At 55.7% G+C, this 15887-nt stretch overlaps 2 protein-coding genes across 3 annotated transcripts; one reads left to right on the forward strand and one right to left on the reverse strand.

Moving 5' to 3' along the window:
• The first annotated feature begins 474 nt into the window (after positions 1-474).
• ENDOG (endonuclease G) lies at positions 475-3906 on the forward strand. The gene is made up of 3 exons (XM_045467621.1): positions 475-1251; positions 2290-2399; positions 3565-3906. Exons 1-3 carry the CDS (start codon positions 733-735, stop codon positions 3845-3847), a joined length of 912 nt encoding a protein of 303 aa, XP_045323577.1. The 5' UTR covers positions 475-732; the 3' UTR covers positions 3848-3906.
• Positions 3307-11051, reverse strand: SPOUT1 (SPOUT domain containing methyltransferase 1). 2 transcript variants are annotated; one of them, XM_045467619.1, is made up of 12 exons: positions 10962-11051; positions 10351-10396; positions 9912-10037; positions 7874-8033; positions 7550-7639; positions 7380-7429; positions 7057-7187; positions 6016-6088; positions 5812-5910; positions 5261-5363; positions 4919-5066; positions 3307-4047 (listed from the first exon to the last, which is right to left on the reverse strand). In XM_045467619.1, the coding sequence occupies exons 1-12, from the start codon at positions 10995-10997 to the stop codon at positions 3913-3915; spliced, it is 1197 nt and encodes a 398-aa protein (XP_045323575.1). In that variant the 5' UTR covers positions 10998-11051; the 3' UTR covers positions 3307-3912. The 2 variants fall into 2 exon arrangements, with proteins under 2 accessions (XP_045323575.1, XP_045323576.1); XM_045467620.1 differs by lacking the exon at positions 10962-11051 and adding an exon at positions 10740-10937.
• Between the last annotated feature and the right edge of the window lie 4836 nt (positions 11052-15887).

Genomic DNA, 15887 nt, shown 5'->3' on the forward strand with positions numbered 1-15887 from the left:
CCAGCTCTGTCCTCTAAGTGGGTTGAAAGGTATGAACCTTTTTTAGGCGTTTATACATACAAACTGCCCTCGGGAATCGCCAGTTTCTGTTCCAACCAGCTGTTAGCGTCAGCCGCCTGCATCCTTGTCCTGTCCCGGGCTGTTAAAACACTTGCCAGTGTCCTAGGACTCCTGACTTACGGTGTAATGGTTGGGAGGGTAGGTTTTGGTGTCAGGCAGACCTGGGGTCATGGCCCTGTTTCCTTGTTCTGCCAACTAGGAGCTTCCTCTCGTGAAGATTAAGTCACTTCGCGACAGAAGCTGCCTGACACTTCCTAGGCGCTAAGTGGGAGCTCCTGCGGCTCGCGCGGAGGAGGGTCCCTCGAGGCAGCCCTGGGAGGGAGCGGGGCGGGGCGGAGCCGGGCGGCGGCAGCCAGTCGCGAGCCAGGGGAGAGGTGACACGTGCCACCACCCCCCGCCCCCCCCCCCCCCCCCCGCCTCCTGTGCGCGTCTTAAAAGGGCAAAGAAAGGACGCCGGGGCTTACGCTACGCGCCGGTCTGGCCCGCTCTGTTGGGGTCCCCTGTTCCTCGAAACGTTTGTGAGTGGACGCGACGGGCATCGCACCCCTCCCTCACGCCCCTACCCGGCCCCGCCGTGGGCCCCGCAGGCCGGCGCGGCCCCTTTAAGAGGCTCGCGGGTCGGCCGCCGGAGGTCGTGGGGTGCCCCTTGCGCCGCGGGCCGCGCTCCCCGCCATGCGGGCGCTGCGGGCTGGCCTGACCCTGGCGCTGGGCGCGGGGCTGGGCGCGGCGGCCGAGGGCTGGCGGTGGCGGCGGCGGGCGGACGCGAGGGCGGCGCCGGGGCTCCTGGGCCGGCTGCCCGTGCTGCCCGTGGCGGCGGCGGCCGAGCTGCCCGCGGTGCCCGCGAAGCCCGGGACCCCGGCGGGCGGCGGCCCCGGCGAGCTGGCCAAGTACGGGCTGCCGGGGCTGGCGCAGCTCAAGAGCCGCGAGTCGTACGTGCTGTGCTACGACCCGCGCACCCGCTGCGCGCTCTGGGTGGTCGAGCAGCTGCGGCCCGAGCGGCTCTTCGGCGACGGCGACCGCCGCTCTTGCGACTTCCGCGAGGACGACTCGGTGCACGCGTACCACCGCGCCACCAACGCCGACTACCGCGGCAGCGGCTTCGACCGCGGCCACCTCGCCGCCGCCGCCAACCACCGCTGGAGCCAGAAGGCCATGGACGACACCTTCTACCTGAGCAACGTCGCGCCCCAGGTAGCGCCCGCGCCCCGACCCGCGCTAGCCTCGCCTCTCGAGCGGGGGGGAGCTGCCGAGTGCGCGCTCGGCTCAGGCGCCTGGCTGCTCACCCCGCGCGCCCCAGGCGGGAGGCACCGAGCACGGGGGCGCCCAGCACCCGCTCTGCAGTCTGACCCTAACTGTGGGCCTCTGGGCAACTCCCTGGGCTTCGGTTTTCTCGCAGTAGCGCCGAGGAACCGAAGACAGTGCAAACAAGAGTATTGAGCACGCTTCCTGGTCCATGGCAAGCAGTACTATCTGTAATGAGGGAACTGAGGCACAGAGAGGCAAAGCGACTGGCCCACTGTCACACAGCAGGAGACCCTGGCAGTCTGTCTGGAGGAACCTGGGTTTTCAGCCATTGTCCCTACCCTGCCAGCCTTACAGGAGTCTAAGGAAAATAACTAGCATAGTCAGCGGTTAGCAGTCACTGTGTGCCCTGCCTCTAGGCCTGTTCCCAGCGGGGCCTGGAGACTTGACCTGGGGCTCTGCGTGAAGCCTCTGGGGTCTGAGCCTCCCTTCTGACTTCTGCTCTTTTAGGGCCGCAGTCCCCTGCTCATTTAGGACATTGGAGAGCTCAAGGGACGGAGTCAGGAGCAATCCATGACTTCCAGCCAGGCTTTGCATGTGGTTCAAAGGAGCGGGTAGGGTTGGAGAACTGGCCTTCCCAGGAGCCCCTGGGGACTGGCCGGGAGGCTTGTTTCTCTGAAGAGGGAGAAGTGCCCCTTTCCTTAGCAGAGCCCTTTGCAGCTGAGAAGCATTTCTGATCCTGGGATGCTGGTTGTCCCATTCCAGACGGGGGCAGGCTGCCCCCCCACCCCCACCCCTCGCCCAGCTCTCTCTGGCTCCACCCTCATGGCCAGGTGGCCTCAAGGAATCTCTCCTTCCTTGAACCTCGTTTTCCTCAGCATGCTTGCCCACCCCACTCCCCGCTGGACTGTCCCAGCCTGGTGTCAGTTCCTGCCCTCTGACAGTGGGGGAAGGGCCCCAGCCCCTGAGCCCCACGTCTCCAACCAGGTGCCCCACCTCAACCAGAATGCTTGGAACAACCTGGAAAAGTACAGCCGCAGCTTGACCCGCACCTACCAAAATGTCTATGTGTGCACAGGGCCGCTCTTCCTGCCCAGGTAAGGCTAGAGCTGGAGTGGGGGCTGGGGATGCCAGGGCCTCCCGTTCCCTAGAGGCCCCTTCCTGCCACTCTCACCGTTCAGGCTTGCCTCAGTCCCTGGGTCCACACTCAGTGCCAGGTCACGTTATCTGGTTTCTTCACAAGCCTGTCCGTTCCCTACTTTAGGCCCCCTAATTCCACTTCTACAGCCGGAGACCTGTCGGGTACCCACCTAGACCGTGTCTCCTCTGTGCATGGCACCAGGCCCCAAATCTGCCTCTGTTCCTCTCTCCTACCTCACCTCTTGCCATGCGCACCCGACTCCGTTCTACCCAGATAGAAAAGCCTTCGTCAGGTCAGGCTCTTGCCTTCGGTCTCCTCTGCTTGGAACAATCCTCCTCACCCTCCTCAGCCTGGAGCCAGGGTTAGAACTCCCTCTCCCTGACCCTGAGCCTCCAGTCTGGGCCCTCTGTAGCCCTGCCTCCCAGGTGGAAGGGACTGAGCTCCTCTGGGCATGCTCAGTGATTTTCCTGGCCTACTGAAGATCGAGATAGAGGCAAAAGGTTACGGCAAGGCCCACAGGCCTGAAAAGGAATCCAGGGCCTATCACCTGATCTCTAGACGAGTGGGCAAGTGACTTCAATATCCTCTCCTGTAAAATGGGGATAATAGCCACTACCTACCTCGTGGTTGCTTAGGAGTCAAAGGGGGGGGGGGGGGGATGGTTACTGCAAGTGCCTTCGACGGCCTGCTGACACGGGGAAGACCGGAAGTCACCCGGCCAGTGTTCCGGACACCAGTGCCTGTGCTGGCACGGGGGATTCAGGGCTCATGGGCCTTGCCCACTTGGTGCTCGCCCTCCGCAGGGGTAGGTAGAGCGTAAGCACGTGTCTGCAGGAGCGAAGGTGAATGTCCACAAGGCCCGATTCTCTGAGTAACGTTTACTGTTGTCACCCGCCCTGCCTGACCCAGTGCTGGGCACGACGAAAACAGGGTAGGAGAGTGTTCACCCTGCAGGGAGATCCCAGCCTCCTGGGGAGCCAAGAAGGGCACGGAAGCCTCGCGCTGAGGTGGCAGTCCTACAGGCTGACACAAGTTGGAAGTCAGGTCAGGGCAGCAGCCGTGGGTCCGACCAGACGCCCTGGGAGCCCTGAAAGGCCATGTGTGCCCGGCTCTGCCCGCAGGACGGAGGCTGACGGGAAGTCCTATGTGAAGTATCAGGTCATCGGGAAGAACCATGTGGCGGTGCCCACCCACTTCTTCAAGGTGCTGATCCTGGAGGCCGCAGGCGGGCAAATCGAACTCCGCTCCTACGTGATGCCCAACGCTCCCGTGGACGAGGCGGTTCCGCTCGAGCGCTTCCTGGTGCCCATCGAGAGCATTGAGCGGGCCTCGGGGCTGCTCTTCGTGCCAAATATTCTGGCACGGGCAGGCAGCCTAAAGGCCGTCACTGCAGGCAGCAAGTGAAGGCCACAGCCCTGCCAGACTGCGGGGGCGGGGCTGCATTAAAGGTGGTGATTTCTGGAGACAAGTCACGGCTGCGTCTGTCCTGGGGGAACCCCAGGAACCTCTGGCTTCCCTGCTGCTGCTTTGCTGTCGTAGGCCTGACGGGCCCCCGCCTGGGTGAGGCCAGGCTGCAGGGCGGCCAGGGAAATGAGGATGGCTTCCTGGAGAGGAAAGCAACAGGCTGGGGCCCGGGAGGCCCCCAGCCTCGCAGTGCCCAACCCCCCAGGGCCTGCTGCCCTCAGCAGAGCCCGGAGGAAGTTCAGAGCAGGCTCAGCTTCACCCTGCTGATCTGACCCCGGCTGGCTGCATGCCCCACCAGGGAAGGGCCTTGCCTCTCTGTTCCTCAGTGTCTCCCTCTAAAGAGAGGATGGTCAGAATAATACCTGCCTCCCAGGGTCAGGATTAGCGGAGGCGACAGGCAGTTCTCAGCCCCTGGTACAGGGTGGGTGTGGGGGGTTCCTGCTGGGAGGGTGTGGCCCCTGCAGGACCCCTGGGGACAGACTGGGGCGGTCCACCTGTGTACTACCCACCCTTTGACAGTAATGGAAGCCAAGTGCCTACAGTGTGCTGCCTGTGCTGGCCTCACAAGTGGGCCCACGGGTTCCACGGATGCTCAGGACTGAGGCTCCCAGAGCTAGCTACACACTGTGCCCCACAGGACTGAGGTGCCAGTGAGGCCCAGTGGGAAGGACCGCCCTGCCCACCACCGTCACGCGTGAGGAAGTGCAACACAGAGAGTACAGCTGGGGAAACCCAGGCCCAGGGTGGGGGTGGCCAGGGTCTCCTGGGTCACCCAGCCTGGGAGCAGCTGGAGGGCCACGAGCACCCAGGGTTCTTGACTGCTGGAATCTGCTGTGGTCAGAGACTGAGGTAGTGAGGAACCCATCTCCAGGGCAGGCTGGCTCGAGACAGCCTTGAGCAGGGTGGGCGGGGGAGAGCCGCACTCCCGTTGGGCACACCCCTGGCTGGTGGCAGAACCTGGAGGACGGCCTGGGGCTAGAGCGGGGAGGCAGACGGGCTCAGCGGGCTCACCTCGGTGCGGATGGTGCGGCTGCCCTGGCCGGGGCACGTGTTGACATACAGATCAAAGAGGACGCTGGGTTCAGCCACCTCCAGGTTGGGGTCCGCGTCCACTCCAGCTTCCAGCCCCTGGAGGCCCCCAAACACCACGAGAGCATGCCTGTGCCCATAAGAGGGGATCAGTGACTGCTCGCTGAGGCCACATTGCATGCAGCTCCCCAGAGCACTCAGTCCCCACCTCCTGGTATGCAGTAGGGGCTCAGCCCGTAGAGCTCTGCACGTCAACCCCCCCCCCCCCCAGACTGTTTCCAGCTCGTTCCTCCTTCCCCAGCCCCTGCCCCAGGCTATACCCACCTGAAGCTGGGAAGCTGGGCAGATGCCACATCTGAGCCTCTCTCTGATGTCCCAATGGTCAGATCATACCCGTCCTGGAAGGGAGCCTCAGCAAACACGGCACCTGGGGGACAGACCCACATAGCCACTTAGCTATGTATATATGTATACCTGGGGGAGGGATGGAGAAGGGGACTCAGGCAAGGGAGGCACACCCAGGCCCTCCACTGTTCCTGGGAAGTCCAGGAGACCATGCCTGTGCTAGACTGCGGAAACCAAGTGGAGGGTGGGGAGGAAGGAGCTCTCAGAACTCCTATCTGTCCTTATGTCCTATTTCCAGCCCCACGGCAGACATTACTAGTTGATCACAATCCTTTCTCTCAGAGGTCCTTCACAATATTCCAGGCAGCATACTCAGGGAGATGGAGGCCCAGAGAAGGAAAGGCATTTGCCTAAGGTCACACAGTAAGGTGGTAGGACAAAGCCCCTAGTCTGCCTTTTGGGTCAGGCAAGGCTCTCTGTAGCCTCCCAGAGAGAGGCCAGATATTCAAAGGAGGAAACTCCGTCCTTACTGAGGCAGGAAGCCAGCCGGACTGTGTAGCCCCAGTAGAGACCAGCTTTGGTGCGAGGGTCCTGCGAAGACACGACTTTCCCCCGGTAGGTCTTGCTTTCTGCAGATGAAGCAGAGAGGCTGTGAAGATGGGGTGAGGGACAAGGAGGTGGAAGGAGGCGGCTCCGAGCCCAAATGCTGGCCAAGCTGGGAAGCTTCCAGATACCTGGGAGCTGCTTCTGGTTCAGCTGCACGGTCACCCGAAGTCCGGGCTCCAAGTTCTTGTCAATCTTCACCTCCTAGGGAGAAGCCAGGAGAAATGGGTGCTATTCCCCACAGGACCAGCAGGGGTCACTGCTCTCCCCGATGTGGGGAAATGGGGGCAGGGGCTGGCCAGGTACCTAAGTGGACGGGTCCAGGTCAACCTCCATCCCCTTTCTCTGGCACCTGCGCCAGACCTGCTCACAAGAGACCATTCATGCAAGATGACTACCCCAGGGCACTGGGCAGAGATGAATGCTCTGGGCCTGGCACAGAGTAGGCAGTGTTTCGTGAGATGAGATCCCAGCCTTTGCTTTGAACAGAAGTGGCCATGCCACTTACTAGCTGTAGCAGTTTGAGCGGGCCACATAGCCTCTCTGAGCCTCGCTCTCTTCATCTGTCAATCAGGAAACTCTCCATAAACAGCAGCTACTGCTATACTGCCCAGGGCCGGGCATGAGATAAATGGGAGATGTGATGGAGAACAACTGATGTCTGCGTCTCATGCCAATTCTGAATTCAGGACACGGGGCACTTTCTTTCCCTTTCGACGCTTCTCGTGTTTTCTCCTTTCGTCTGTGGTCAGGGTCTGGGTCATCCTGGTCTGCTCTTTTTGCAGGGAGAGGGGACCCCACACATGGAAGTGTTTCTGCCTCTGACTCCAGGAGAATTGAGCGTAGCCAGGCGGCAGATGAATGTGCCAGGCCCAGGGTGGGTCTGCATCCTCGCTGGAGCTGCCCCAGAGGGATTCTGGACTCGCTGCTGCAGGGTTGGGCTGGGTTGGGTTTGAGTATGAGAACTATCTCCTGTTCATTTAGTTTTCAAGAAACAGTCGATCTGTTCCTGGCTTTATCTACTGAGCCCTGTTGCGGGGCACTTCTCTGGCCGAAACCTGCATCAGTGGAGGAAGACCAGGCACAGATGCCTGGGTCCAGGGCCCCCCACTGCCTTCCATAGCCAGGGTATGTCCCCAGTGTATGTCTCAACCCACCCTCCCAATTCCTACCTTCTTCATGCCACAGTTGACAAAGGACCCGTGGCCTGGCCGGGTGGGCCGGTCCACCACGATGCCTTCTCTGAACTCAGATTCCTCATCCTGACGCATGTGGTGAGGGCTGTCCAAGGGGTTCAGAAGCCCTGTGGGTAGAAGGGGTGAAGAAGCACACGGTGGTATGGAGTTCCAAGCCTCAGGTCTGCCACAGACCTGCCGCTTGCCACCACGCACAGGCCTTGCCCTGCCTGGGCCCGTTCTCCCACCGGCACAGCAATTTCTCGGGGTCTGGGGGGTGATCCATGGGAAATGGGGGTCAGCCCCCACTCCGGCCTCACCTGCAAACTGGAGATCCTGGTGCTTGGGGAAGAACGCCTTTCTTAGGTACCTAGCAAAGAACGCAGATCTCAGAAAGTTCCCAGGGGAGGCCACCTCCTGCCTGACCTGCACCTTCGCCACCCTGCCCCACCCCACCACGCGCAGGCCAGTCTGCCCTTCACCCCCTTACTGCGGACACTCCAGGTACTGCAGGATCCGGGCCAGCTGCACGCACGCCTGCCCCTTCTTGCCAACGCCCCTGAATTCACCCTCCACAGTCCTGGAGAGAGAAAGACAGGCCTTCCAGAGCCTACTGCCCTCCCTTCGAGAGCTCCTCCACCCAGTCTGACCTCTGTGGTCCCCTGCTTCGCGACTCTTCCCGCCAGATTCACTGGGGGCATTTCAGACATTTCTCAGCCCAGGCAAGCAGGAGGCAAAAAGAATGCAGCAAAGCCAGTCCTAGCAGCCCCTCCCTCCTCCCTGAGCCCGGGTGCCCTGTTGGATGGCTCCTCACTTGGCATCTTGGCCTTCTTCATCAAACACCACAATCTCATCCACACAGAAGATGGTGCAGGCTCTGGCGATCTGGCCAGCCAGGTAGGTGCGAAGCTCCGGTGACTGGGCGTTGTCCAGGATGGAGCCTGGCAGGGCCACGCTCAGGGTGTAAGGCCGACCTGGGCAGGGGAAGGTTGTTCGTGGTCAGAGGGGCCAGGGCTGTGCTCTCCCTTCACATCCTCTAACCCCAGGGCTCAGAGTTAGAGAACTTTCCCTCTGGGAGGAATTTTGAGGTCAGCAAATCAGATCCAACTCCCCTTTCCAGGCCTCAGTCTCCCCAAGAAGAAAACGGACCCAGTGGTCTCCAAGGCTCCCATGAGCAGGGCACACCTCTGGGTAAGGCTGGGGAGTGGTAAGAGACATTGGCCTAAGTTCATAGGTTGGCTCTGCCCCTTACCGCCTCCGTTTCCAGCTGTCAAATGGGGATAATAAAGAGACCTATTATTAGCATCTTTATATGTGTGCATTTACCCAGTAACCCTAAAAAGTATTACCATGATACCCATCGAGACATAGAGAACCTGTGGCCCAAAGAGGTCAAACATGTGGCCCAAGGTCACACAAAAAACAAGACAGCGAGATCTGGGTTCAGGCTGTCTAGCTCTAGAGGGACCACCATACTTTCCCTCCCGCAGTCGTCCAATGGGAGCCACAGGAGGGAACACCCATGAAGGGCTTCCCTGGTGTGTAAAACAGCTGACATGCTCAGTTTCTGTCTCCACTGTTACCGTCACCAATGGGCTTAGAGGTTATGATGCCCTAACCCTCGTGAGGTTTGGGTCTAGACGAGGAGAAAAGACACAATTTGTTAGGGTAGATCCAGATGTACCGATGTGCAAGGACACCCAGGGTTCAATGTGGGATGAGAAAAACCAGGTCCGGAAGCTCACGGATAAAGTGGTCTCACTTTATAAAACTATATCTGTATGTTCTCTGCATATGTATAAGTGGGTACAACATAATATCTGGAGAAACTTTCACTGCAACGTTTGCTGGAATTTTTTCTTTCTTCTTTCTAGTTGTCTATATTTTGGGGAGGGAGATTTTATTTTTAAGTTCATTTATCTTGAGAAAGAGAGAGAGTGAGCTTGCACAACAGCAGGGCAGGGGCAGAGAGAGACAAAATCCCAGGCAGGCTCTGTGCTCACAGCACAGATGTGGGGCTCGATCCCACGAACCGTGAGATCACGACCTGAGCTGAAACCAAGAGTCAGATGCTTAACTGACTGAACCACCCAGGTGCCCCAGGAAGGCAGATTGTTTTGAGCAGCTATTATTTAATGATATAAAAAGACAAATCCTTTTTTAAAGAAATCGTTTCTTTCTAAAAAATGTTCATTTTGAGAGAGAGAAAGAGAGCACGAGCATGGGGGGGGGGGGGGCAGAGCAAGAGGGACAGAGAGAATCCCAAGCAGGCTCTACGCTGTCAGTGCAGAGCCCTCACAGATCGTGAGATCGTGACCAAAACGCAACCAAGAGTCAACTGATGCTCCACTGACTGAGCCACCCAGGCACCCCCTCTCCCCCCAAAAAACCCCCAAATTCTATTATAAAATCAAAATAAAGGACGCCTGGCTGGCTTAGTCAGTAGAGCATGCAACTCTTGATATCAGGGTCGTAAGATCAAGCCCCACGTTGAGCATAGAGCTTACTTTTAAAAAATTAAATAAATAAATAAATAAATAAATAAATAAATAAATAAAGTAAAATAAAAATAAGTAAATGAAAAACTAAATTAAAGCACACAAAGTGCTCGATAAAAAAGTGAAAAACCACCGTCATGATGATGATGAGTTCTGGAGATAGAAAGTTACGATATGTGACACTTTCCCCCACAGGATTTAAACCTACCTAAGTAGGAGGTTAGGACTCAGTTTGCCGGGTCTCTCCCAGTCTCTGGGCCTCAGTTTCTCCATCAGGACGTCTACACCCACTGGTCTCTAAGGCCCCTCCCAGATAGGACACTGGCTGCCCTGCCCAGGACCCAGCCTGCTCACCCTGGTCCTCCCTCTGTGCAGCAGCCTCTTCTTCCTGCTGGCGCTTCGCCTGTTCTTCCTGGGCCCGCTGCCGCTCCAGTTTTTTCATCAGCTTGAGGTCCTTCCACTTCTTTTTCTCCTCTTTCTCTGGGTGAGAGGACATCTGGATTGGTGGCGGGGAGAGGGCTTGGAGGGAGAGCGACGCAGAGCAGTCCGGGAGATGGTGCCGTCTCAGTAGGGCTCAGCCTGGGCTCTCCAGCGCTGTTTAGTGAGCAGCCAGAGGAGCCATATGGGCTTCTGGCCCCTTCTTTCCCATTTTGGGTGCTGTGGGACCCAGAGTGGACAGACCTGGTGGCTCTCCACAGGGTTCAGCAGTGCACTGCTGGAGTGGCATTGGGCAAGGTTCAGTGGATCCCCCGCCACCCCACCCACCCAGCCCCCACCCAGCCCCCTTACTTACTCTGTTGCTTCCATTTTCGCCACTCGACCCTTTGGCCATGTTCACCCTGGAGAAGAAACGGGAAGAGGTATAGGAGTGAGGCTGAATGATCACAACTGGGGGGGGGGGGGGGGGCGGGGTGCAACTTTCTGCTCCGAAGTTGCCCCCTGCCTGTAAAATGGGGGTGGTGAGGCACCCCCCCCCCCCACTGGCACCCTAGGGACAGCGTCGGTGGGAAGGGACCCGCTATACTCTAGGGCCTAATACCAGGTCTGGCACATAGTAAGCATCCAACAAGTTGTTAAATGAGGTGTCAACGGAGAGAAGACGAAACAGGCTCAGGGAAAAAGAACCTGCCTGCTGTCACTCTGGGAGTCAGAAGCGATACGCCACGAAAGGACTCGAGTTACCTGGGTTACCTGACGCTGTCCGGGCCCTGCACCCACCCTGGGTGCTCATCCAGGCAGGGGCGCACGCGGCCACGAGCATGCGGCACCTCGGGGCTTCCGGCCTCGGGTCAGCGACAAGCAGGGAACTGGAAACACGGCACTGCCCCGCCACGGGCCCCCGCGCTGCTCGTTCTCGCGCCCCCGCGCCCTGTCCTGCCCGGGACCGCACCTCCCGCCACCTACCGGGCCGCAGGGCCTCTTCTTGACACGCTCCGCCATGTTCGCCGCTCACCGTCGGCCCCGCCCCGCCAATCAGACTCACCCCTTCCGGCCACACCTCCTCCCAGCCGCCCAATCGGAGAGCCAAAGGCGCGCGGGGGCGTGGCCCGGGCGTCCGCCCGCTCCGCGAGCGCTTGGGCTGGGATGAGCTCCCGCAGTGAGTTGGGGGCCGAGGTCTGGGGGCCAGTTGCGGAGGGCTCGGGGTCCAAAGGGCAGGTTGTGTAGTGTTGTCCTGGACCCGTGGACGGCTCGAGAGTCGCCCGCCGTTTCTGCACGAGCGGCACTCAAAACTCATCTTGATTTTATTCTACCTGGGGACCCTGAGGCCCAGAGCTGGAGTGTGAGTCAGAGCTGGAAATGACCTTGAAGATAATTTAATCCAACTCTTTTATAGATTCGTTCGTTTACTCTCTTTTAATTAACAGACTTGTTAACATTTTTTTAGTTTATTAATTTAAGTAAGCCCTATGCCCAATGTGGGGCTTGTACTCCCCACCTGAGGTCTAATGCTGTACCGAATGAGCCAGCTGGGCACCCATAAGAGACTTAGTTTTTTAGGGGCTTCTGAGTGGTTCAGTTAGTTAAGTGGCCGACTTCCGCTCAGGTCCTGAGCTCACGGTTCCTCCCTCCTTGGGCTCTGTGCTGACAGCTCAGACCGTGGAGCCTGCTTGGGATTCTGTCTCCTCTCTCTCTGCCCCTCCCACACTTGTGGTCTGTCTCTCTCTCAAAAATAAATAAATGAAAAAAAAAAAGAGAGACTTAATTTTTTAGAGCAAATATAGGTTTACGAAAAATTGAGCACATGGTACAGAGTTCCCATATAACCCTTCTCCACCGCTCATTCCCCCCTATTTTAAAACAATTTTTTTAAATATTTGCTTTTGAGAGAGCGAGCGAGAGAGCGCGTGCGCGTGCACGCGCACGGGGGAGGAGCAGAGAGAGGTACAGAATCCAAAGCAAGCTCCCAGCTCTGAGCTATCAGCACAGAGCCTGACGCAGAACTCGAACTCACAGAGCACAAGACCATGACCTGAGCCAAAGTCGGATGCTTAACTGACTGAGCCACCCAGGTACCCCTCCCCCTATTTTTAACATCTTGCATTAGTGTGTACCTTTATTACAATTAATCAACCAATACTGATGCAATATTATTAACTGAAGTCCATTAATTTAGATTAGGTTTGTGTTGTACATTCTATAGGTTCTGACAAAGGCATAATGTCACATATCTACCATCACAGTATCAAACAAAATGAATTCACTACCCTAAAAACCCTGTGTTCCACTTACCCTCCTCTAAGCCCCTGGCAACCACTAGTCTTTTTTTTTTTTTTAATGTTTATTTCTTTTGAGAGAGAGAAGGAGAGAGCTGGGGAGGGGCAGAGAGAGAGGGTGAGAGAGAATCTCAAGCAGGCTCCACACTGTCAATGCAGAACCTGACACTGGGCTCGAACCCATGAACCGTGAGATCATGATCTGAGCCCAAATCAAGAAAGAGTGGGACCCTTAGCTAACTGAGCCACCCAGGTGTCCCAACTGCTAATCTTTTTTACTGTCTCTGTAGTTTTGTCTTTTTTTTTTTTAATTTTTTTTACACTTGATCTTAGCCAAAAGGCCAAGATGCGATATTTTTAATTTTTTTTAATGTTTATTTATTTTTGAAAGAGAGACAGAGTGAGAGGCAGAGGGGCAGAGAGAGAAGGAGTCACAGAATCCGAAGCAAGCTCCAGGCTCCGAGCTGTCAGCACAGAGCCCGACGCGGGGCTTGAACTCACGGAGTATAAGATCATGACCTGAGCTGAAGTTGTACACTTAACCGACTGAGCCACCCAGGTGCCCCATAGTTTTGTCTTTTCTAGAATGTCATAATAGTTGGAATCAGAAAGTATGTATCCTTCTCAGACATCCTTACACGAAGCAAAATGCATTTCAGTTTCTGTCATGTTTTCTCGTGGCTTGATAACTCATTTCTTTCTGTTGCTGGGGACCATTTCGTTGCATGGATATGCCACAGTTTGTTTATCCATTCCTCTTTTGAAGGACATTTGATTGCTTCCACCGTTTCATTTTTTTTTTTTTTTTAATGTTTATTTATTTTTGAGACAGAGAGAGACAGAGCATGAACGGAGGAGGGTCGGAGAGAGGGAGACACAGAATCCGAAGCAGGCTTCAGGCTCTGAGCTGTCAGAAAGGCTCGAACTCATGGATTGTGAGATCATGACCTGAGCCAAAGTCGGACGTTTAACCAACTGAGCCACCCAGGTGCCCCTCACCGTTTCATTTTTCAGGTAAGCTCTAGGCCCAACATGGGGCTTGAACTCACAACCCCAATGTGGAGAGGCATATGTTTTGGGGCGCCTAGGTGGCTCAGTCGGTTGAGTGACCCACTTGAGCTTGGGTCATGATCTCGCGGTTCACGAAGTCGAGCCCTGCGTTGGGCTCTGTGCTGACAGCTCGGAGCCTGGAGCCTGCTTCAGATTCTGTGTCTCCCTCTCTCTCTACCCCTCCCCTGCTCATGCTCTGTCTCTCTCTCTCTTTCCCAAAACTAAATAGACCATTTAAAAAAAGAAAAAAAGAGTCGTATGTTTTGCCAGGTACCCCAAGGAAAGACTAATTTCTAATTCAATGTATGTGTTGACATTACAAGGGTTGTGTTTATTCTACCATTTCCTCCCTCCACCATCTGGTTCTGCGTCTAAGTCCAATCTGCCTCCTCAGGCTGGCTGAGGTTACTCAGTCTAAGATCTCAAACTTCTGTAGAATCACAGATTTCAGTTTTGGGCAGATTTTGGATTGGCTCGTGAGACATGGAACCTTTGGTTGGAATGGTTCTCCCTGTGAGATCCATGGGTTTGCCCCACTGGGGACTTTCTTACCGTCAGGCTATGTATGTGCAAAGGGGCTCCAAGCCTGAGCCTCTGAGCTGGTATTCTGTGTCACGATCTTGACTTTGGAACTGTGGTAGTACTGCGAAGTCACAGCTTGGATGGAGAAGGAGGGAAGTGTATTATGTCCTAGCTCAAAATGTGTTCCAGCAGCAATTCTCTGACACCACGTGGGTGTCCTACTCTTCAATTCAATTCTGATAATAGGTACTTAGAGGTGGCACAGATCCTATAGGTTAAGGGCTCAGTCCCACAAGAATGCCCCCCACTTCAAATGCCATCAGCAAGTGGGGGCTCTAGGCTACTCATACTTCTGCTTGGATGACTACAGATTTGGGCATTTCCACCATTTGCCTGGAGTTCAGTAATTCCCTGAAATGATTCATAGCACCCAGGAAGGTGCTATACTTAACAGTCACGGTTTCATTATAAAGGATACAATGTTGGGACACCTGGGTGGCTCAGTCCGTTAAGCGTCAGACTTCTGCTCAGGTCATGATCTTGTGGTTTGTGAGTTTGAGCCCCACATCAAGCTGTCTGCTGTCAGCACAGAGCCCACTTCTGATCCTCAGTACCCCTCCTGCTCTCTCTCTGCCCCTTCCTTCCCTCTCTCTCTCTCTCTCTCTCAAAAAAAAAAAAAAAAAATTAAAAAAGAAATCATCTGACTCTTGATCTCAGCTCAGGTCTTAATCTCAGGGTTGTGAGTTCAAGCCCCGCATTGGGCTCTGCACTGGGCATGAAGCCTACTTTAAAAAACAAAACAAAACAAAACAAACAAAACAACAGATACAACACAGGAACAGCCAAATGGAAGAGGTACACAGAGTAAGGTCTTGGGGGAAGAAGAACTTCCATGCTCTCTCCTGATGTACCACCCTCCCAGCTCATCAGATGTGTTTACCAACTCAGAAGTTCCTTGAGCCTCATTGATTCAGGGTTTTTATGTGGGGTTTCATTCCGTATGCACGATTCATTACATCATTGGCCAAGTGACTGAACCCAATGTTTGGTCTCTTTCTCCTCCCTCAGGAGTTGGTATTGAAAGTTCTGACCCTCTAATGACATAGTCAAAGGGGCTTATTATGAATAATAATTACGAACAAAGGACGAGTCCTATCTCTCAGGGAATTCCAAGGGTTTTAGGAGCTCTGTGCCAGGAACCAAGGACAAACACCAAGTACATTTTATTGTATCATATATTCCCATTACGAATACATGTATCACATGAGCAGACACCTGGGCCTGCCGTGTAATGCAGCTTCAAGAGTTCCAAATGAACTCGGGAGCTACCGTGACCGCGACTTCCCAGCGAGAGGCCCACGCCTGGGAGCAAATTCGCTTCTACCTTTGCCAGCTCGATGGCTTTGGGCAACCCACATCACCTCCAAAGTGGCTTCCTCATTTGTAAAATACAGAGAGTAACTCCTGTCCTGAAGGATTGTTTGATGAGATGGTGGGCATCTAGGCTCCTAGCACACAGGAGTACAAAACAAGAAGCTACTTTCTTCCCCTTCTGTCTAAACTCCCTGGCCCTCCTGCCCTGGACTCTGACCCCTGTGGGATAGGACTGTATCTTCCCTGTGAGACACTCAGCTGGGGCCCCTGTCTCCCATACACATGCACGCATACCCCAGGGACACACAACCGTCTGAGCCCTGGGTTCCAGGCCTGGTTTTAACTAGGTTTTGACTAACTGGTTTTGACTGGTTTTGACTAACTAACTGTGATGTCAGACAAGTCCCCAGTCTCTGCCCTTCTCTGGGCCTCAGTTTTACTCCACAAAACACATTTGTACAAAGAGGGGCTGGGAGCTAAGGTTCACTGGATGCCTTCCTACTTTTTTTTAATTTTTAAATAGGCTCCATGCCCAATGTGGGGCTTGAATTCACAACTTGGAGATCAAGAATCACATGCTCTGCTGACTGAGCCAGCCAGGTGCCCAAGGTGCCTTCCATGCTGACCAAGTCGATCAGCACCAGGGTGTGAAGCAGAGAGAAGCAGGAAA

The sequence above is a fragment of the Leopardus geoffroyi genome, chromosome D4, assembly GCF_018350155.1.
Source record: "Leopardus geoffroyi isolate Oge1 chromosome D4, O.geoffroyi_Oge1_pat1.0, whole genome shotgun sequence".
NCBI lineage: Eukaryota > Metazoa > Chordata > Mammalia > Carnivora > Felidae > Leopardus > Leopardus geoffroyi.